The sequence below is a fragment of the Myxine glutinosa genome, chromosome 5 (genome assembly GCF_964187855.1).
Source record: "Myxine glutinosa chromosome 5, kmMyxGlut1.1, whole genome shotgun sequence".
In the NCBI taxonomy this organism is placed as follows: domain Eukaryota; kingdom Metazoa; phylum Chordata; class Myxini; order Myxiniformes; family Myxinidae; genus Myxine; species Myxine glutinosa.
Window position 1 is genome coordinate 38,465,166 of NC_136265.1, and position 21,420 is coordinate 38,486,585.

The window sequence follows — 21,420 nt, forward strand, 5'->3', positions numbered from 1 at the left end:
TATTGTTGTAAAAAATATCACCCTCCTTCCTCCAGTTGTTGTGTATAAAGGTCAAAGGGCGTCCCTTAGTTAGGTCATAAACAATCACGTTAGCCAATCATAGATTTCCTCCTTGTTGGTAGTTATTTCCTTATTCTGTGTATTAGGTTAAGGCTTTGTCTTCCATTAATTAATACTCCATTGCACCGAATTCAAATAGAGTAGATTCACTTTCATTCCCATTCCTAAAGCCTTTATTACCAACTGCATTTGCCTCCATTGAGCACGCGGTCGGCTCGGAGAAGAAAGGCGTGTCTCCACCTCGTCATAGAGGGGAGGAGTGAGCCAGCCCTTGCCGACCAACCCAGAACGAGGGGTTTGGCTTTGAGAGGGCGTGGGGAGAACCATCGAGTAGGTTCGCGAAGGTTGAGGGGCGTGGCCTATATAACCCGCACCACGACGCCCCCCATGAGAGAGACGCGCAAGAGATGAGTCAAGATGAGCTACGGAGATGAGCACAGAGGATGAGCGTTTAAAAAGCACGCGACGCATCTGAGACGAGCTGCGTGATCCAGGAGAGGAGAGAGGGATGTCCCATGAGCTTTAAACCACCACAGCTTTGAGCTTCGACGGCAGTTTTCGACCGTGGCCGCGAAGGAACGGCGGCTGCTGAACGTGCCGATCGAGAAGGGGGCGGCGGCTGCTCACTCCCGGCCCGACCGTGCTCCGGTTCCAGTTGGACCTTCCCTTCCTTCCAGCCAATCGTTCCTGCCTTCATTCCCCATTCGTGTGAGTCTGTCTTTTGTTTGTTCTGTCCTGGGTTAAGTAAGACTGCATAGGTAAGCTAAGGTGCACTGTGTCCGCTTCTGCCTCTTCTGTTTTTATTTTTTTATTCTTCCTCCTCCTTGGTTGCTTTCAATTGTGTAAATAGTAAATAAATCATATTTGTATTTCTTACCCTTTGCCTTTCTTTCCTCTACATCCGTCGTTGTTGTCTTTTCCCTCATTGGACACCTGTGGCACGATTTTGGCCAACGTTTCAGGATTGGGTTAGTCTTGGTAACAGTTCGTGCTGCGGTTGCTAAACACCGCTCGGCAATCAAGTAACATCTGTCCGCGGTACGAACGGGGCTGTGCACCGGCCTTTCCGGAGGTCGCGGTGCAGCTTCAGGGACCACGTCAGTCAGTCACAAACGAGGGGACTAATCCCCCCTCAAAGGGGAACCATAGGCCGACGTTGGGTTCCGCAACAATACTTACATACATACTTACATACATACTTACATACTTGCATACAGTGCACTCCATAAGTATTGGAAAAGTGAAGTCAAATTTGTTTTTATTGCTATATACTCAAGAAATTTGTATTTGAGATCAAAGTATGAATATGATGCAAGAGTACAGAAGGTCAGCTTTTATTTATTGTTATTTCTATGCATATATGTTGTATCATTGTAGAACAATAACACTTTTATATTCAGTCCCCCCTTTTCAGGTAAGCATAAGTAATGGAAGAAATGACTGACAGGTGTTTCTTGTTGCATTGATTGTTCACAGATAAAAGAGCTGTGAATGTCTCGTCTTGTTTTTAGCCTTTGCTTTTGCCTTGGGAGTCTACCCCTGGGGTCAGTCGACATAAACCAACATGAAGACCAGAGAACTGTCTATGAAAGAAAAGCAAGCAATTTGGAAGCTGAAAGAAGAGAAAAATTCAATTGGAACCAGAGCACAGCAATTTGGTATAGCAAATACAACAATTTGGAATATTTTGAAAAAGAAAGAAACCACCAGTGTACTTGGCAATCGACAATGGCCAGGTCGGCAAAGGAAAACAACTACAGTTTATGACAGAACAATTATCAGAGCTGTGAAGAAAACCACTAAAACCATCAGTGACATCACCAACAACCTCCAGAGTTCAGGGGTGAAAGTATCACAATCTACCTTTCGCAGAAAACTTTGACAGCAGAATTACAAAGGCTACACGGCAAGTAGCAAACTGCTCATCAGCACCAAAAATAGAAAGGCCAGATTAGAATTTGGCAAGAAGTACAGAGGGGGGGAGGGGTGAGGGAGTTTATGGACAGATGAGACCAATATACACTACATGGCCAAAAGTATGAGGACACCCGAACATCACACCCGTATGTGCTCATCAAACGTCTCATTCCAAAATCATGCGCATTAATATGGAGTTGGTACCCCCTTTGCTGAAATAACAGCCTCCCCTCTTCTGGGAAGGCTTTCCACTGGGTGTTGGAACATTGCTGCGGGGATTTGCTTCCATTCAGCCACAAGAGCATGAGTGAGGTCGGGCACTGATGTTGGGGGATTAGGCCTGGCTTGCATTTGGCGTTCCAATTCATCCCAAAGGTGTTCGATGGGGTTGAGGTCAGGGCTCTGTGCAGGCCAGTCAAGTTCTTCCACACCGATCTCGACAAACCATTTCTGTATGGACTTCGCTTAGTGTACGGGGGCATTGTCATGCTAAAACAGGAAAGGGCCTTCCCCAAACTGTTGCCACAAAGTTGGAAGTACACAATCATCTAGAATGTCATTGTATGCTTTCGCGTTAAGATTTCCCTTCACTGGAACTAAGGGGCCTAGCACGAACCATGAAAAACAGCCCCAGACCATTATTCCTCCTCCACCAAACTTTACAGTTGGCACTATACATTTGGGCAGGTTGCGTTCTCCTGGCATCCACCAAACCCAGATTCGTCCGTCGGACTGCCAGATGGTGAAGCGTGATTCATCACTCCAGATAACGCGTTTACACTGCTCCAGAGTCCAATGGCGGCGAGCTTTACACCACTCCAGCCGACACTTGGCATTGCGCATGGTGATCTTCGGCTTGTATGTGGCTGCGCGGCCATGGAAACCCATTTCATGAAGCTCCAGACGAACAGCTGCTGTGCTGACGTCGCTTACAGACACAGTTTGGAACTCGTTAGTGAGTGTTGCAACCGAGGACAGACGATTTTTATGCGCTACACGCTTCAGTACTCGGCGGTCCCGTTCTGTGAGCTTATGTGGCCTACCACTTCGTGGCTGAGCTGTTGTTGCTCCTAGATGTTTCCACTTCACAATAACAGCACTTACAGTTGACTGGGGCAGCTCTATCAGGGCAGAAATTTGATGAACTGACTTGTTGGAAAGGGAGCATCCTATGACCGTGCCACGTTGAAAGTCACTGAGCTCTTCAGTATGACCCATTCGACTGCCAATGTTTGTCTATGGAGATTGCATGGCTGTGTGCTTGATTATATATACAGTCACGTGAAAAAGTAAGTACACCCCATGTAAAGTTTTGACTTTTTCAACATATTTCAACATACAGCTATTTGATCTTCATTTCAACAATATTGATAGATAAAGGTGATATAATATAACAAATATCATGAAACATTTACATTTTGTAGTCCATTGTATAATTTAAATAAACATAAATGCAAATTTCGCATGTAGAAAAAGTAAGTACACCCCTACATTTATCACTACTTCAAATACATAAAATTTGAATCAGGTGCACCAGCTCAGGTGCAAATGATTAGAACATTCTTATAGAGGATCTTGGAGGAACCTGTCTTATTTAAACCTGAGACATTTAGTTTGGTTTGCTCTTTGTTGTTGAAGTGTGCGGCGTCACCATGCCTAGATCAAAAGAGCTCTCTGAGGCCTTCAGAGAGAAGGTTATAGATGCCGACGAGTCTGGGAAGGGATTTAAAAAGATCTCCAAACAATTTGAAATCAATCATTCGGCTGTCCGGAAGATCATCTACAAGTGGAGAAGATTCCAAACAACTGCCAACTTGTTCAGGCCAGGCCGCCCCAGCAAGTTCAGCCCGAGAGCAGACCGCAAGATGCTGAAAGAAGTCTCTAAGAACCCCAGAATGTCATCACGGGACCAACAGGTAGCTCTTGCCACTGTTGATGTCAATGTGCATGAGTCTACCATTAGAAAGAGGCTGCACAAATTTGATCTACATGGGAGGTGTGCCAGGAGGAAACCTTTGCTGTCCAGAAAGAACATCAGGGCAAGACTAAAGTTTGCCAATGAACACCTAGGCAAAGACCAGCACTTCTGGAACAATGTGCTCTGGACAGATGAGGAAAAGGTATAGCTATTTGGCCACAGTACCAGAAGACATATTTGGCGAAAACCAAAGACAGCATTTGACCACAAGAACCTGATACCATCTGTAAAGCATGGTGGTGAAAATATTATGGTTTGGGGCAGCTTTGCTGCATCAGGGCCTGGGCAGCTCACCATCATAGACTCCACTATGAATTATTCATTGTACCAGAGGGTGCTTGAGGATAACGTGAGGCCATCTGTCGGAAAGTTGAAGCTCAACCGAAGGTGGACCTTGCAACATGACAATGACCCTAAACATAGCAGTAAATCCACTAAAGAAAGAAATGGAGGGTTCTGGAATGGCCAAGTCAAAGCCCGGATCTAAATCCCATCGAGATGTTGTGGGGGGGATTTGAAACGAGCTGTGCATACAAGAAACCCCTCAAACATCGCACAGCTGAAATAACTCTGCATGGAGTGGGCAAAAATTTCTCCCAGTCGATGTCAGAGACTGGTAGACAGTTATAAGAAACGCCTACTTGAGGTTGCTTCTGCCAAAGGGGGCAATACCACCTATTAGAGCCAAGGGTGTACTTACTTTTTCCACATGCGAAATTTGCATTTATGTTTATTTAAATTATACAATGGACTACAAAATGTAAATGTTTCATGATATTTGTTATATTATATCACCTTTATCTATCAATATTGTTGAAATGAAGATCAAATAGCTGTATGTTGAAATATGTTGAAAAAGTCAAAACTTTACATGGGGTGTACTTACTTTTTCACGTGACTGTACCTGTCAGCAATGGGTGTGGCTGAAATCGTCGAATCCACTAATTACAAGTGGTGTCAGCATACTTTTGGCCATCTAGTGTATATATATATCATCATATGTCGACTCTCATTCAACTATTGATCTTCGTGAGAGGCTACAGTACTGTATATCAATATCAAGGAGACTCTGAATAAAGCTGCATTCACACTTAAACAACAACTCCAGCAATTGTAGTTTTCCACCTGTTGTTGTTTCGTATGCAGCCTGTGGCCAGAGATATATGCATCATTTCTCTGGAAGCACGTTTGTGCTGCTGATGCAGTGCCCCAATTACCAGTGAGCTGGTACTCAATTTGCCGACCTCGGAAGGATGACAGGCTGAGTCAACCCCCCTGGCGTTAATTCAACGATCGACCGGGAGTCAAACTCAGGATTCTAGGATCCCAAGCCAGCACCCTAACTGTTAAGGCAACACCAGGCCGAATCCACTAATTAGAAGGGATGTGTGCATACTTTTGGCCATGTAGTGTATCTCTGAAGCATGGTGGAGGTAGTGTAATGGCTTGGGCTTGCATGGCTGCCTCTGGAACTGACTCACTCATCTTTATTGATGATGTAACTAATGATGGCAGCAGCAGAATGAATTCGGAAGTGTACAGAAACATTTTGTCTGCATATGTACAAGAAAATGCCTCCAAACTCATTGGACGGCGCTTCACCATGCAGCAAGACAATGACCCAAGTCACACTGCCAATGCAACCAAGGAGTTCATCAGGGGGGGAAAAGGAATGTTTCAGACTGGCCAAGTCAGTCTCCTGATTTAAATCCAATGGAACATGAATTTCACTTGCTGGAGAGGAGACTAAAGTCAGAAACCCCCCAAAACAAACAACAACTGAAAATGGCTGCAGTAAAGTCTGGCAAAGCATCTCAAAGGAAGATACCAAGAGTTTGGTGACATCACCGGGTCACAGCCTCGATGCAGTTATTGCATGCAAGGGTTATGCAACCAAATACTAACTTTTATACTCCTTTAACTTAGTTTAACTTAATCTGTTACAATATTTATGCTTACCTAAAACAGGGGGACTCGACCTAAAAAAATTGGGCCTCTGACAAGTCTGCATTATGTTGCAGTCAGTGCTGGCAGCAGCGAGGTGAAGCAAGCTGGGAACCTATTTTTACAGGTAACTTACCTGGAATCGTGATGTTTTTTTTCCTTCTTCTAATGTCATGCACATTGCCACTGCTGTTTATGCATCAAGTACATCTAGTCTCCTGCAAAATTTTCCTCACTACAGTGTCCAAACCAACAAAGTAATTATATTTGCAGATTAGATACGCGGAATGTTCAAAAAGTTGTACGTTTGTGATGCTTGACCGATTATGCCAGGGTATTATCGAAATCGTACTTGCAATGTCTGGGATGTATAATGGGTGTCTAATGAAAATGTCCAATTGCCCTCCCCTGAGGAGAGAGTATTGCATTTGAGTCCTTTGTTTGTCTGTCTGTTCGTTTGTCCGCACAGAATAAATGTAATTTTCTCTGCAACCGTTGGTCCGATTAACAGGAAATTTTCACCAGAGGTGCAACTCCACCTGTATAATTTTTTAATGATAATTATGACGTCATGGGTCACGTGGTATGGGTGCCATCTTGAAAAAAACGAAAATTTTTGCACCTCTTTATCTCTGAAAGCGCTGCATAGAAAAAATTGAGACATGGCTCATTGTAAAGAACTCTCCATGGGGAATAACGTATGTTAATGATGATGTCATAGGTGCCTCCATTATGATGTCATAATTCGACAAGTACAAAACTTCATCCTATCAAGATGAAATTTCTTGAGCATCATCTAGGGATAAATTGGTGGAGAAAAAAAAGATGACGTCATCTGTTATGTCATTTGGCCGCCATATTTGTTTTAACACAAAAACCTTAACCACTGAAAACACGTCCTGGCGAAGGTCTGCAATCTCCGATTGCTCTTTCTAGTTGATGTTAGTGGCTGGAAAAAATAGCTTCCATTATGAGCAATCACACACACCGACATTCTCAACACAGGCCACTAACGCCCATGAGACAAAATGAAGATGTCTAATTGGTGATTGAGGTTCACGGAATAGCTTCGAGATACTGTACTCACCTCTGAGCTGTCGACACATGGTTGGATTCCCTGTTCAACCATAAACTGCCCTGCCGTGTTGTCGGTAGAGTTTCTCATTGACGAGTATACCCTTCTTCGGAAGGGAAGTTGAGGCAACTGTCCTATGAGCTCGCATTCACACATATATGTGAAAGATCCGTTAGTAAATAAAGTAAGGCTATTGCATACCGGTACCATGGGCAAACCATACTCTGTGGTGTAATCGTTAAAACGTCTGCTCTGAGTCTGGGAGGTGAGTGGTTCAAACCCCAGCTGAGTCATACCAAATACTTTATTTTAAACTCGATGGTATTCATAGAATACTTACCCTGCGCAGTCAACTTGGTGCGAGCCAACTCTTCTGTTTTTGAAGGGTTTTTTTTTCTTTGATCCAATATGGCTGCCAGACCACGTGAGCGATTACATCATAAGTTTATATTCTCTAATATAATTGTTGCGTAGATCACGCGCAAGAAATTTCAAACTGATCAGACTGAGCGTTGTCCCTGTCAAATTATGACGTCATAATTAAGGCACCAATGACGTCATCGTTAACAACACTTATTCCCCATGTGGAGTTCTTTACAACGAGCCTCGTCTCTATTTTTTCCACGGAGCGGTTTCGGAGATATAGACGTGCAACGTTTTTTGTTTTTTTTTCAAGATGGCACCTGTATCACATGACCTATGACATCATGATTATCATTAAAATATTCTACAGGAGGAGGCTCTCCTATGGTGAAAATTTTGTGTCCATCAGACCAACAGTTGCAGAGAAAAAAACAATTCATACAGATAGGATGAAGCGTTATACTTGTCAAATTATGATGTCATAACGAAGGCACCGATGACATCATCATTAACATATATTATTCCCCTAGTTCTGAATTCCCTCCCTGCTTGAGAGCTACCTCAGCAGCTTTTCTTAAGAACCATGACGAGGTTGATGGCAGCAGTTAATCCTTTTTTTCTGTGTCGGTCCATCAAAGATCCATGCATTAGCAATGTGTCCCTGTATTTATAATCATTTCTTGTTATTATTCAGTTGAAGCTCGTTGAAGCTCGTTTTTTTGTTTTTTTGTTTTTTTTTCTTCTCTCAGTTGAAGCTCGTCGTGAAGAAAGGAGGAAAAGTGGAGAACGTTTACATGGGTGAGTGTTGCGCTGTTGTGCGCTGTCGGAAAGCACTGAGAGTGCAACGGAGCTGTCACACCGAAAGAAGACATTCAATTATCAGAAAGTGTAAATTGCTTGCACCACTTTGTAAACAAAATGTATTTTACGAGCAAAGGTACCCAGCATTGCCGTGCATTTTTGCAGAGTGTATATTTGGAGAAATTAGCGAAGGTGGTAACCTTTCTTTTTATTCTACAAACTCTTCTTTCACCCTTGAGAGTTATGTCGTCAGATGAACAGTAGAATTATCTTTAAATCGATGTATAATTTTACACTACTTGACCAAAAGTATGTGGACACCAGAACATCACACATTTCATTCCAAAATCATGGGCATTAATATGCAGTTCACCCCACCCCCCTACCCCCCACGCTGCAATAACAGCCTCCACTCTTCTAGGAAGGCTTTCCACGAGATGTTGGAACATTGCTGCGGAGATTTGCTTCCATTCAGCCACAAGAGCATTCGTGAGGTCGGGCACTGATTTTGGGCGATTAGGCCTGGCTCGCAGTCGGCGTTCCAATTCATCCCAAAGGTGTTTGATTGGGTTGTGGGTTGAGGTCAGAGCTCTGTGCAGGCCAGTCAAGTTCTTCCAATCCGATCTCTACAAACCATTTCTGTATGGACTTCGCTTTGTGCATGGGGGCATTGTCATGCTGAAACAGGAAAGGGCCTTCCCAAAACTGGTGCCACAAAGTTGGAAGCACACAATCGTCTAGAATGTCATTGTATGCTGTGGCATTAAGATTTCCCTTCACTGGAACGAAGGGGGCTAGGCCGAACCATGAAAAACAGCCCCAGACCATTATTCCTCCTTCACCAAACGTTACAGTTGGCACAATGCATTCGGACAGGTAGCGTTCTCCTGGCATCCACCAAACCCAGATTCATCTGTCAGGCTGCCAGATGTTGAAGCACGATTCATCACTCCAGAGAACGTGTTTCCACGATCATGGGTTTGGATGGGGGATGGTGGTGAATAGCTGTCTTGAAGACCCGGAGGGAAGAATTGGATCGAAGAGAGTGTGGAAAGCGGTTCCACAGGCGGGAAAAGAGAAGAATAAATGAGTGGTGCATCAAAATATGAAAACTTTGGAGGGGGTGAATTCTGTTGCAGGCCACTGTATGGAGAGAGAGAGAGACGGGAGAGTTAAACCATCCCAGTCTTCTGCCGCAGTTCTTAAGGTGTAGTCCAAGGCAATGGTAAACAGGTAAGGAGCAAGCGGGTCGCTTTGGGAAGCTTTAGCATTGACTTGGAAAGTTGCAGTCTCTCCTTCAGAATGGTACACATAGTAAAATAGGGGAATATTGGTGGATGGGGGTAAGGGTGGGGAGAGATAAACTTTACTCCTTTCCTCCAACATTCACTCTTTCTTCTCCCCAATCCTGCCTTGTTGCCCTTACTTGTCTGAAGTTTTTTTCCCACTCCGCCAACATTTTTGTGTGTGTGTGTGTGTGTGTGTGTGTGTGTGTGTGTGTGTGTGTGTGTGTGTGTGTGTGTGTGTGTGTGTGTGTGTGTGAGAGTGTGTGTGTTATGTACTGGTTATGGCCCCTAAGTTATTCCTCTCCTCACAGAGCTCACGATGCCGCAGTTCTACAACTTTCTGCATGAGATGGAGCGGGCCCGTGCCCTCCTGAGCAACCTGCAGTGAGCAAGACCCCACGACATGGCCCCCGTGGCCATTGCCACGTACTGCTCTACACGTTGCTTTGTTATATAACGGGTTCTTGGAAATTGGTGGTTAAGCCATGCTGAGTTTTCAAAGACCCTCGTCCATATGGATGGCAAACATTCCAGTTCAAGGGTCATCAGGCAAGATGATGACAATTTGTCATTGGTTTTTGTTTGTTTTTGACGATTGTTGTTTTTTGGGGGGATTTCAAAAATTTTGCAACAGTAATTGAATGATTTGTGCATTTAAAATGTTCACTAAAGACGAGGCAAACAAGTAGGCCTTTGTGTGCAAAGCATATACCTACCTAATCATTTCAACTCGACTTCATGCTTTCGGCTCAAAGAGCACCGTTTTGGCAGCGGTGTTTGTATTTCACTTTGCCAAAGATCCATTGGCATCATTTGCCCACATTCCATGAGCCTTCCATGAGCCATGAGCATTGCCATCATATGGACTTCCAAATGGTGGAATTTTATATTTTATCTCCCGACTTGCTGGGCCATCGCACATTTCCATTCCATCACTCCCATCATCCCTACGTGCCATTTTCATCAATTTAGCCACTTTCTTCCTCCCTGTCCAGTATAAAATGAATTCCAGAAACTTAATTTACCTATAAATTGATGGAATTGAATATAACAACCAGCAGGTCTTCTTGGAATGCCAATCGACCACATGACTCCAATAAACCTACATGAGAATGATCTCGAAGGCGAGAACAAGTGAGTTTGGGACCGACATAGAGTGAGGAAGAAGAAGTTGAACAGTTTGGAAATGGCGACGGATTTGATTTATGAGGAAACCGAAAACTGAAAGTAGACTAAACTAGAGAATTCATAGAACACCTCACCCCGTGAAGTGTGCAATTATATATAATTCAATTGAAATAAAATAATGATTTTAGAGGTCATATGTTTAAAAAAAATCGAAGTTTACCACCATTGAAGCAGCGTCTTTTACACCACCTTATCTAACACGTTTCGTTAGGTCTTCTTGCCTGTTATTTGTGTCCTTTATGACTTCCTTTCGCATGTGCGATCAGGTCAAAGGCAAATAACTAAAACGGCAGGTTCCTGTTCCAATTAGTGTTCAAAATATACCATTCAATTGAAATTAAGTTGTTCCTCGATTAAAAACTGATGTTTGTGGATGGACCGAAAGACAGACAGAAGTGAACCGATTACTTAATCCCGCTTTTCGCTTCGCATGCGCAGGGTAATTAGAGAGTTCATGGAACACTACCTCTCGCAGTCTTGAGGAAAAGGATGTGGGAAGGATGCACTGAAGAAACCTTGATACGGCTCGACAGGCTGATCGTTCTTCATGGAAATGACAACACTCTTACACAATATTCTGTGGAAGGCAACTACTTGTTTCTGTTTGCTGTTCAATCCTCTCACGTGCACGATATTGATCTGGTGGAAGTAGATCTGTGAGAGTCTCCGCACTAAAGCCTGGGAGTCATGGGGGCAGTGTGAGCGGCGCCTTTGTTTGGTCTAGACGGTATACAAATTTGGAAATGCCAACAAGCCAATTTGTGCTATATAGTGTTCAAAATATATAGTTCAATTGCAATGAAAGGGGATTTTTATAGGCCGCAGAAAATAAAACCCAAACAATCAAATCTAAATTTTACCGCCATTGATGCATTTTGGTCATTAGTTATTCGTGCCTATTGTTTGTGTCTTGTATGAAGTCCCTATAGTCTTTCCTGTTTGGAATGATTTTAATTTTTCTTGGACTGACAGACAATTTAAACAATCGTTTTACCCCGCTGCACACGTGGGATGAGACGACGTATGATTTTGCCAATTTCATTGCCAAAGCACAGTATTGCTATACATTGAGGTTTCCAAGAGTGTGTCTGTCTCGAAGTCTGCTTTCTAATTTGTTCTGCCAAATACAGGTACGGTAAAAAAAAAATTGCACGTATGCATTGGAACTGAGAGTTATGTTCCATGTTGTAGACCATTGCCTGATCTTCTGTGGGTTAGCAAAAATCAAAAGAGACAAGTACAGATACATTCAAAGTACACCGCCCCCATGCCAAATAAATAAATAAAATCCTCCAGCGCGGCATTTCCAGGACACCTTTGGCGCCCGGTGATACCGCCGTGCAGCACATAGGGACGGTATTGGGAGGGAGAGGTGTACAATAATTGATTGATTAATTGCGTAATTAAAATCGATAAACAATAATCGTAAAATAATTTCTTAATCAATTGGCTAATAGCACACCTAAACCACCAGTGTTTCATCTGAAGCTGTTACTTTTTGAAAAGTAATTAAATAAGTCATTAATTGAATTTTTTTTTAAAATTAATTGATTAATCAATAACTAATTAATTTCTTAATCAATAAATCTAAAATATCTTTTCTAGCCACATCACTTGGTCATTATCGTGTCCAAATATCAGCTTCCAAGCTCAAAAGGTGCTGTGATATTGCCCAGATGAGAAAGAAAATAAATAAGTGATTAATAACGAAAATAAATAAATAATAATCGTAAAATAATTAAATTGTTAATCAATTGGCTAATACAATACGTAAACCACCATTGTTTCATCCAAATCTGTAACTTTAAAAAAATCTATTAATTATGTCATTAATCGAAAAAATTAAATAATTCATTGATTAATCAATAAATCCAAAATACCCTTTACTGCCAAATCACTTGGTTATTGTCCTGTTTAAATATCACCTTCCTCGCTCAAAAGGTGCCTGAGATATTGCTCAGATGAGAAAGGAAATAAACAAGTACTTAATAAGTCGATAATAATTAAATAATTAATCAATTAATTAAATAAAAACAATTAATTGATTAATCAAAAAACAATGAATACACTTTTTTCCAAAGCACGTGCTCACTATTGTGCCGACATTTTAGCTTCCTAGCTCAAAGGATGGCTGAGATATCGCCCGGACAAACAAGAAACCGGAGTGAAAACTGAGTACTCCCATTCCGGGCGTGTCATTGTCCCCTTCGGTGCCCGGCGATGACGTCATGCAGTGCCTGGAGATGGAATAGGAAAGGAGCGGTGTACAATACTGCTTCAGCCTTGGCAGCTAGGATAGATATTGGAGGAAATCGATTTGAGACGAGTGCTGTGAAATAAGTTTTGTTGTGAGTGATGTTTGTTGTAGATCTATTTTGTTGTAGATCTATATTCGGTAAGACAAGCCGCAAAGGGTTGAAACTCTTGAGAGATCATTTTGAATTTGCCACCAGGTCTTGGAGGATTGAGACTGATAAAAACGGTTTCCTTTCATATACCATTTCTCAGCTTGTCTTGATCCAACTGACCGCATCCACATGCAATCTTCTTCGGCCCAACAGCTTCATCAACCGACACCCTTTGTGTGAACCTACGAACAAAGTTCAAGCCGATAGCTCACCTCGACTCCTTCGCCCCAGTCTTCCCATCTTTGAAACCGCCTTCTCCTGTCTATTTCTGATGCTCACTCCTGTCCTTCAAGGTGGTAAGCTCACAGCCATCTTCGATCTCCTTCAATGACACCCACTTTTGACTACCCGCCATATTTTCTATGCAATCTGATCTTGCTGGTCCGTCATGCTTGTTGGCCCTTGCCCTGGAAGTCAGATAACGTCACTCCAGTCCACAATAAGGTGCAAAATCAGATCATATTAACTATACTAGCAACGGTACCCGCCCTACGGGCGGGGCTTCAATTGGGAGGCTCAAATGAAAAGGCAAAATATCAGAAAGTTAAGGCTTTTTTTTATTTTAAACAATTTATATAAACATCCGTTAAATCGTATCACACGCAAATCATCAAAATCTAAACAGTATTTGTAGAATTTCAATAAAAGCCACATCACTGTTTATATCGGTAAATATTATTCCATCGTGTTTGGGAAAATTGGAAAAACAATAGAGCCTATTTTACTCCAGGGGGTCCCAGGATTACCCACCCAAAATTTTGTTGCGATCGGTTCAGCTGTTTTTGCGGTACCTGGGAACAGACGGACAGACATTTGGTGAACGAGCAACGGTACCTGCCCTATGGGTGGGGCTTTCATTGGGAAGCCCAAATGAATAGGCAAAATATCAAAAATTGAAGGCTTTTTTATTTTAAACGATTCATATAAACATCCGTTGAATCATATCACACGCAAATCATCAAAATCTAAACAGTACATGGCACCCATTTTGAAAAAAGATTGAAATCCTCAAAACGGAAGGGGCCGCTGCACGTCTTTCTCAGTCGCACGTTTATGTGTGAAGAGTGCGCGGATCTGGATCTGGATTTCACCAAAATTGAATCGATTCTTCCTTGTCACACACATAACTGTCCACCAAGTTTCGTCCAAATCCGTCCACAACTTTTTGAGATATCCTGCTATGTCTCGTTTTTGGCCCGATCTCATCAATAGTGAAGAATCAGTTAAAAAAAAAAAAATCTTTTATCCGAATGAATATTCAGATCTTCACCAAAATCTAATTGTCCTTGTCCGACACCCAACTGGTCCACCAGGTTTCGTCCAAATCGGTCCACAACTTTTTGAGATATCCTGCTATGTATCGTTTTTGGCCCGATCTCATCAATGGTGAAGAATCACTTAAAAAAAAATTCTCATATCCGAATGAACATTCAGATCTTCACCAAAATCGAATTGTCCTTGTCCGACACCCAACTGGTCCACCAGGTTTCGTCCAAATCGGTCCACCACGTTTTGAGATATCCTGCTATGTATCGTTTTTGGCCATATCTCCCAATGGTGAAGAATCACTTAAAATTTATACTAGCCGGATCCGGATCTTCACCAAAATTGAAGCCATTCTTCCTTGTCACACACCCAACCTGTCCACCAGGTTTCGTCCAAATCCGTGCATAACTTTTTGAGATATCCTGCTATGTATCGTATTTGGCCCTATGTCCCAATGGTGAAGAATCACTTTTAAAATTCTAGTAGCCGGATCCGGATCTTCACCAAAATCTAATCATTTCGTTCTTGTCCCCTACGCTACATATCTGCCAAATTTCGTCCGAATGCGTCCACAACTTTTTGAGATATTTTGTTCACAGACAAACAGACAGACAGGGGTGAAAACATAACCTCCATCTACCTTTGGTGGCAGATGTAATAAACAAGAAGAAAACAGAGGTTTTGAGGATCAATAATAAAAACAACAACAGAATTCAAATTGGAGACAAACATCGAAATTAAGTCGATAAGTACACCGACATAGGAGCCATCGTCAACAAGCAAGGAGGAGGGGAAGAAGATGTTTGGAACAGAATTTGTAAAGCTATGGTATCCTTCATGAAGCTCAAACAAATATGGATCTCAAGCATTTATACATTGAAAACAAAATTAAGACTCACTTGTCAAATCAGTCCTGCTATATGGATGTGAGGCTTGGAAGATGAACAAAGGGGACAATCGGAAACTCGACACATTTATATCCAAATGTCTGTGCAGAAATACTCAAAATAACTAAAATGATGAAGATCAGTGATGAAGCCAAGATCAGAAGATGGAAATGGATTGGACCTGTGCCAAGAATGAATGATGAAAATGAATTCCATGACAGCATTGTCATGGAAGGCTGAGGGAAGAAGGAAAATGGGATGTCCCAGAACAACCTGGAGGAGAACAGTGGAAAAAGGAAGAAAAGAGATAGGATGGAGATCATGGAATGAAGCTAAGCCGATAGCCAGAAACAGGACAGACTGGAGAGTCTTATGGGCCACTTGGCCTGCACTGCAGCCTTATGGGACACTTGGCCCGCGCTGCAGCCTTATGGGACACTTGGCCCGCACTGCAGCCTTATGGGACACTTGGCCCACAATGCAGCCTCATGGGACACTTGGCCCGCACTGCAGCCTTATGGGACACTTGGCCCGCACTGCAGCCTTATGGGACACTTGGCCCGCACTGCAGCCGTATGGGACACTTGGCCCACACTGCAGCCTTATGGGCCACTTGGCCCGCGCTGCAGCCTTATGGGCCACTTGGCCCGCACTGCAGCCTTATGGGACACTTGGCCCGCACTGCAGCCTTATGGGACACTTGGCCCGCGCTGCAGCCTTATGGGACACTTGGCCCGCACTGCAGCCTTATGGGACACTTGGCCCACAATGCAGCCTCATGGGACACTTGGCCCGCACTGCAGCCTCATGGGACACTTGGCCCGCACTGCAGCCTTATGGGACACTTTGCCCGCACTGCAGCCTTATGGGACACTTGGCCCGCACTGCAGCCTTATGGGACACTTGGCCCGTACTGCAGCCTTATGGGACACTTGGCCCACACTGCAGCCTTATGGGACACTTGGCCCGCACTGCAGCCTTATGGGACACTTGGCCCACACTGCAGCCTTATGGGACACTTGGCCCACACTGCAGCCTTATGGGACACTTGGCCCACACTGCAGCCTTATGGGCCACTTGGCCCGCACTGCAGCCTTATGGGCCACTTGGCCCGCACTGCAGCCTTATGGGACACTTGGCCCGCACTGCAGCCTTATGGGACACTTGGCCCGCACTGCAGCCTTATGGGACACTTGCCCCACACTGCAGCCTTATGGGACACTTGGCCCGCACTGCAGCCTTATGGGCCACTTGGCCCGCACTGAAGCCTTATGGGCCACTTGGCCCGCACTGCAGCCTTATGGGCCACTTGGCCCGAAGAGGATAGATAGATCTCCGGACATCAGTTTGGATTTCATCCTTGCCACTCAACTCTGGGCATGCTGCTCCTCTGGTTGGTTGGTGGTCCTAAATCTTAAACAAGATGGTATGACAGTCTACCTGGACATACATCGGCTATTCAATCCAGGTATCCTGCTCTGCTTGTCAAGATTCTCTGTGTGTGGCATCCAAAGCTGCCTTCGTACCTGTATTTCTGACTTGCTGCATTCATCCACTCAGTGGAATTCTTTCAAAGGAAACCTCAACTTTCCCTCTCCCAGTGGAGACTGTGGGGCCGGGCCGTACTTGTTCCTAATACTGTAGTATATATAAACAATGTCTCCGATGCTCTTGAAAACCCGTTCCTTTTTGCAGACGACTCTACATTGTGCCGTACAGGAAGTGCCGCCATCCCACTCACAGCCAGACAGCAGCTGCATCAGTCTTTGCTGATCTGGAATTGATTAGACGTCTTTAAATCTTGGAAAAATCCCACTGTCTCACTCCATGTAGCTCTGGCAGGATCGTCAAACGAACCCACATATATATATATATATAATTATATATATATATATATATATATATATATATATATATATATATATATATATATCCATGGTCAGGTATTGGAAGAGGTTTCTCGGCCTCGACTTTTCTAGGCCTCAGCTGACTACAAAGCAAAGTCAGCTTCAAGTGCTCCGCCTTCCCTTTCTCACTTAGCCCGCACTCCTGTTGGTTTGGTTGCTATGCCGATGCACGTAAATATTGGCACCAACCTTCCCATGTCATTGGACTTTCTCATCCCAAGTCTTTCCTTGGGAAAAGTCGAAACTACCGCACTCGGCCTACTAGGCCTTCGTCCATAGCTCATTGGAGTAGTGCTTCACCTATGGGCTGGGGCTCCAGCATCACATCTCCGTCCAGGATTCTGTGGACTCGAAAGCCTCTTCTTCTTCTTCTCTGGCCACAGGCATCCCAGCTTCCCCAGGATGCATGCGTTCTTCCAATTATAATCCAATGCTGTTTAAAACTGCCAAAAGCAAGGGCCCATGCCCACATTCATTCCAATTTGTTCCTCTTTTTTCCATTTTCTGAACTTCCTTCCTCGAGGACTTCAGGTAAACGGTGCACCAGCCGTCTCAAGTCATCCCCTATTCCTCCTTATGGTGGAGCAATCCTTTCCACCCTCATTAACCCTACTCGTACCCAGCCCTCTTACTTCCAGGTTAGTGTTCCAAAATCCCACACCCTCCACTGGTTTGTCCATTCTTTTCCCAGCAGTAGTTAGGGCGGGAATTTGTAATTAGTTCAGGATGCCGGTGATAACTCGCCGACTCTTCACGAAGCCCGCTGAGGGATCTTTAACGTCCATCAACGAATGCAGGTAAGATGGGAAGTCCAGTTTATAGGTGTGTCGGGATTCAAACCCGAGTGTGTGTGTACCTCCAGGCCATCCTCCCTCTTGTCTATAATTAATACCATTACTTAATTCAAGTAAACTGACATTTATGGTACGTCTCCTAATAATGTCCTCGGGCACTTGAACTTCCATTTCCTTGAGCATCGACTCATCCATTCTCACTTGACACTTGAAATGTCGTTGGTGGAATAACAGAGGTTTGTTTGGGGGGGCAGGGGGGGCAAGCTGGGTGTTTGAGAGTATGGATCTGCCTTCCCTCTCCCGGAAAGTTTAACCGACGGAACGCATGATATGGTGTGTATCGGCCATAATTGTTTGTCCCGACTGTGCGCTAACACAGGTCAGGTGAGGGTTACAAGGGGAAATGCCAGGAACCTTTCCTCGACATGGCCGCCCCGCCCTCGGCGCCAGCTGTTTACATCGTGCTTGTTCCGGCGTCAGGGCAACAGACGTCGCCATGGAAACGTAACAACAGCCGTGAGGGTCTGACAAACTCAGAACCCAAACGACCTCTCTATATATAGCTAAGGGGGTCTACAGGGCAGGGGGTTTCGAGTGGTCGACGAAGACCATCGGCAACGACTCGTGGTATACGGTGTCAGGTGATTATTGGTCGTGCGAGAGTCGTACATCGATAGACACGCGACCGAGTACGTACATACGTGTTGTGGTTGCGGTCGTGGGGTCGTTTTTACGCTGTGAAACGTTCCAACTGACCAGGATAAGCTGGAAAATGCGACAAACGGCAAAACAAAACAACAACAAAAATGAAATCCTCCGGGCGAGGTCCAATGACACGTGACGGTCGGCGCTAATATTTACACGCGTCGCCATGGCAACCGACCCAACAGGAGCGCGACGTATGCGAGAACAGGGAGGGGGAAGCAGTTGATGGATGATGGGAGGAGAGAGAGAGAAAGACAGAAGAGAAAGGACGCGAGAGGGTAATACTTCGGAGGGAGATAAAGCAAAGAGAGGAATCATAAAATATATATATGTATCAAGGTCGGGGAGGGGAGGATGCTGTCGAGATAGGAGGTGAAGATGACTCGGGTGGGAGTGAAGGGTAACCTTGAGCTTGGGGGTTGTTGGAGTTAAGTGGTGGTCGAGGTGCTGGCTGGCAACCCGCCACCAACCGGTATAGCGACGTCACCCGTGCCAGGTACGCTTATCCTGTGATGTCGGCCTTACCGAAAATGATCAATATACTGCTCTTGGTCGTTTGTGTCTGTAATGTTCAATTTCAATAGTTTGTGAAAACATTGAATGTACGTACAAGGATGTTGTTGGAGAGAGAGAGTGGAGTGGGTGAGGGGAGTCAAAAACAAAAGAAAAACGGGAGGGGGGAGGGTGGAGTGAAGAACAAAGAAAGGGGGAGGGGAGTCAAGAACAAAGGAAAACGTGAGGGGGAGGGTGGATTCAAGAATAAAAGAAAACTGGAGGGGGAGGGTGGAGTCAACAACAAAGGAAAACTGGAGGGGGGAGGGTGGAGTCAAGAACAAAGGAAGGGGGAAGGGGAGTCAAAAACAAAAGAAAAACTGGAAGGGGGAGGGTGGAGTGAAGAACAAAGAAAGGGGGAGGGGAGTCAAGAACAAAGGAAAACGTGAGGGGGAGGGTGGATTCAAGAATAAAAGAAAACTGGAGGGGGAGGGTGGAGTCAAGAACAAAAGAAAAACGGGAAGGGGGGGGGGTGGAGTGAAGAACAAAGAAAGGGGGGAGGGGAGTCAAGAACAAAGGAAAACGGGAGGGTGGAGTCAAGAACAAAGAAAGGAGTAGGGGGAGTCATGAACAAAGGAAAACGTGAGGGGGAGGTTGGAGTCAAAAACAAAAGAAAAACGGGAGGGGGGAGGGGGGAGGGTGGAGTCAAGAACAAAGGAAAACTGGAGGGGGGAGGGTGAAGTCAAGAACAAAGGAAGGGGGAAGGGGAGTCAAAAACAAAAGAAAAACGGGAAGGGGGAGGGTGGAGTCAAGAACAAAGGAAAACAGGAGTGGGGAGGGTGGAGTCAAGAACAAAAGAAAACTGGAGGGGGGAGGGGGAGTCAAGAACAAAGGAAAACTGGAGGGGGGGTGTCAAGAACAAAGGAAGGGTGAGGGTGAGTCAAGAACAAAGGAAAACGGGAGGGTGGAGTTAAGAACAAATAAAGGGGTAGGGGGAGTCATGAACAAAGGAAAACGTGAGGGGAAGGGTGGAGTCAAGAACAAAAGAAAACTGGAGGGGGGGGAGTCAAGAACAAAGGAAAACTGGAGGAGGGAGGGGTGTCAAGAACAAAGGAAAGGGGAGGGGGAGTCAATAACAAAGGAAAATTGGAGGGGGAGGAGGATCAAGAACAAAGGAAAACTGGAGGAGGAGTGTCAAGAACAAAGGGAAATGGGATAGGGGAGGGTGGAGTCAAGAACAAAGGGAAATGGGATAGGGAAGGGTGGAGTCAAGAACAAAGGGAAATGGGAGGAGGGTGAAGTGAAGAACAAAAGAAAACGGGAGGGGGGCGGGGGAATAAACTGCTTTAAAAGAATCAATTTTGTTTTCCGTTGTATTGCATCATTGTGTTATGTAATTTATTATAAGAGGTGTTCAGTGTTCTTGATTAAACAAACTATCGAAGTGTTCCTCATGTTTATGAATATATATACGTATATACACATGGAGGAGCGCAACAACAAAGCAGCATGTTCACACACTGAGAGTACATCAGAAAGGAACGGGGAGACAGAGACATATCACAGACGAGAGTGATTGTGGGGGACAGAAGGGAAAGCATAGGTGATGAGCGAGGATGGAAGAGAGCAGGTGCGGGTATTGGAGAGAGCAGGTGCGGGTATTGGAGAGAGCAGGTGTGGGTATTGGAGAGAAAAAAAAAGAAAAAAGAGCAGGTGTATTGGAGAGAGCAGGTGTGGGTATTGGAGAGAAAAAAAAGAAAAAAAGAGCAGGTGTAGGTATTGGAGAGAGCAGGAGGTATATATGGGCAGCACGCTTGAAGACCTGGAGGGAGCTGCACAAGACAACAGACACTGCAAGGAGTCTCTTGCACAGGTGAGAGTCTCACTTATAATTGGGGAAGGTAACTAGGTGTGGGATTCTGGAAGAGTGCGTGAGACCTGGGTGAGATAGGGTAGGGACAGAGGGACGAGATCATCAAGTGAGGCAATAGAAAAGCGATAGTCCACCAGACTGCCTGCGGTGGGCGAGAAGCATTCCTTGGGACTTGGCTACCTACCGGGAGATGCCTTGGACTTGATCACCTCCAGGGGAGCAAGATAGGAAGCAGCTGCATCAGCCCTGAGTGGTGACTTGTCCTCCATATGACACAATGTGTGGCTCAGAATGGGTTTAACTCTTCAGAGAAAAGCAAGGAGACCTTGTAATCCAGCTTAACGATGCGGTTCGCCCAAGATAGGTTGCGACAGGTCTTGAGGCCTCGGGGATCCAGGAACTGTAAATCTTCTAGGAATTGGCTGGATAGGTAAACCGAGGAGGAGGATGGAGGTCCGGAGGGGATTCACAGCCGA

At 44.7% G+C, this 21,420-nt stretch overlaps 3 protein-coding genes across 7 annotated transcripts in view; 2 read left to right on the forward strand and 1 right to left on the reverse strand.

Annotated features, from left to right (window-relative positions):
- Positions 1-10,541, forward strand: part of COMMD7 (COMM domain containing 7) — a 55,182-nt gene extending 44,641 nt beyond the window's left edge. For both annotated transcript variants that reach the window (XM_068117309.2, XM_078777906.1), the window contains 3 exons: positions 5,977-6,026; positions 8,087-8,135; positions 9,736-10,541. In XM_068117309.2, the coding sequence (XP_067973410.2) occupies positions 5,977-6,026; positions 8,087-8,135; positions 9,736-9,812 (176 nt within the window). In that variant the 3' untranslated portion in view covers positions 9,813-10,541. The remainder of the gene's footprint in view (positions 1-5,976; positions 6,027-8,086; positions 8,136-9,735) is intronic.
- The window catches only part of LOC144892253 (uncharacterized), a 350,787-nt gene that overhangs the window by 292,840 nt on the left and 36,527 nt on the right, over positions 1-21,420 (reverse strand). The gene's annotated exons all lie outside the window — the stretch shown is intronic.
- Positions 18,786-21,420, forward strand: part of LOC137427672 (extracellular signal-regulated kinase 2) — a 57,261-nt gene continuing 54,626 nt past the window's right edge. The window contains exon 1 of one of the 4 annotated variants that reach the window (XM_078777929.1): positions 18,786-18,857. The gene's annotated coding sequence lies outside the window, so the exon portion shown is untranslated. Of the gene's footprint in view, positions 19,076-21,420 lie in introns of all 4 variants that reach the window. The other 3 variants (XM_068117308.2, XM_068117306.2, XM_068117307.2) reach the window with 3 other exon arrangements.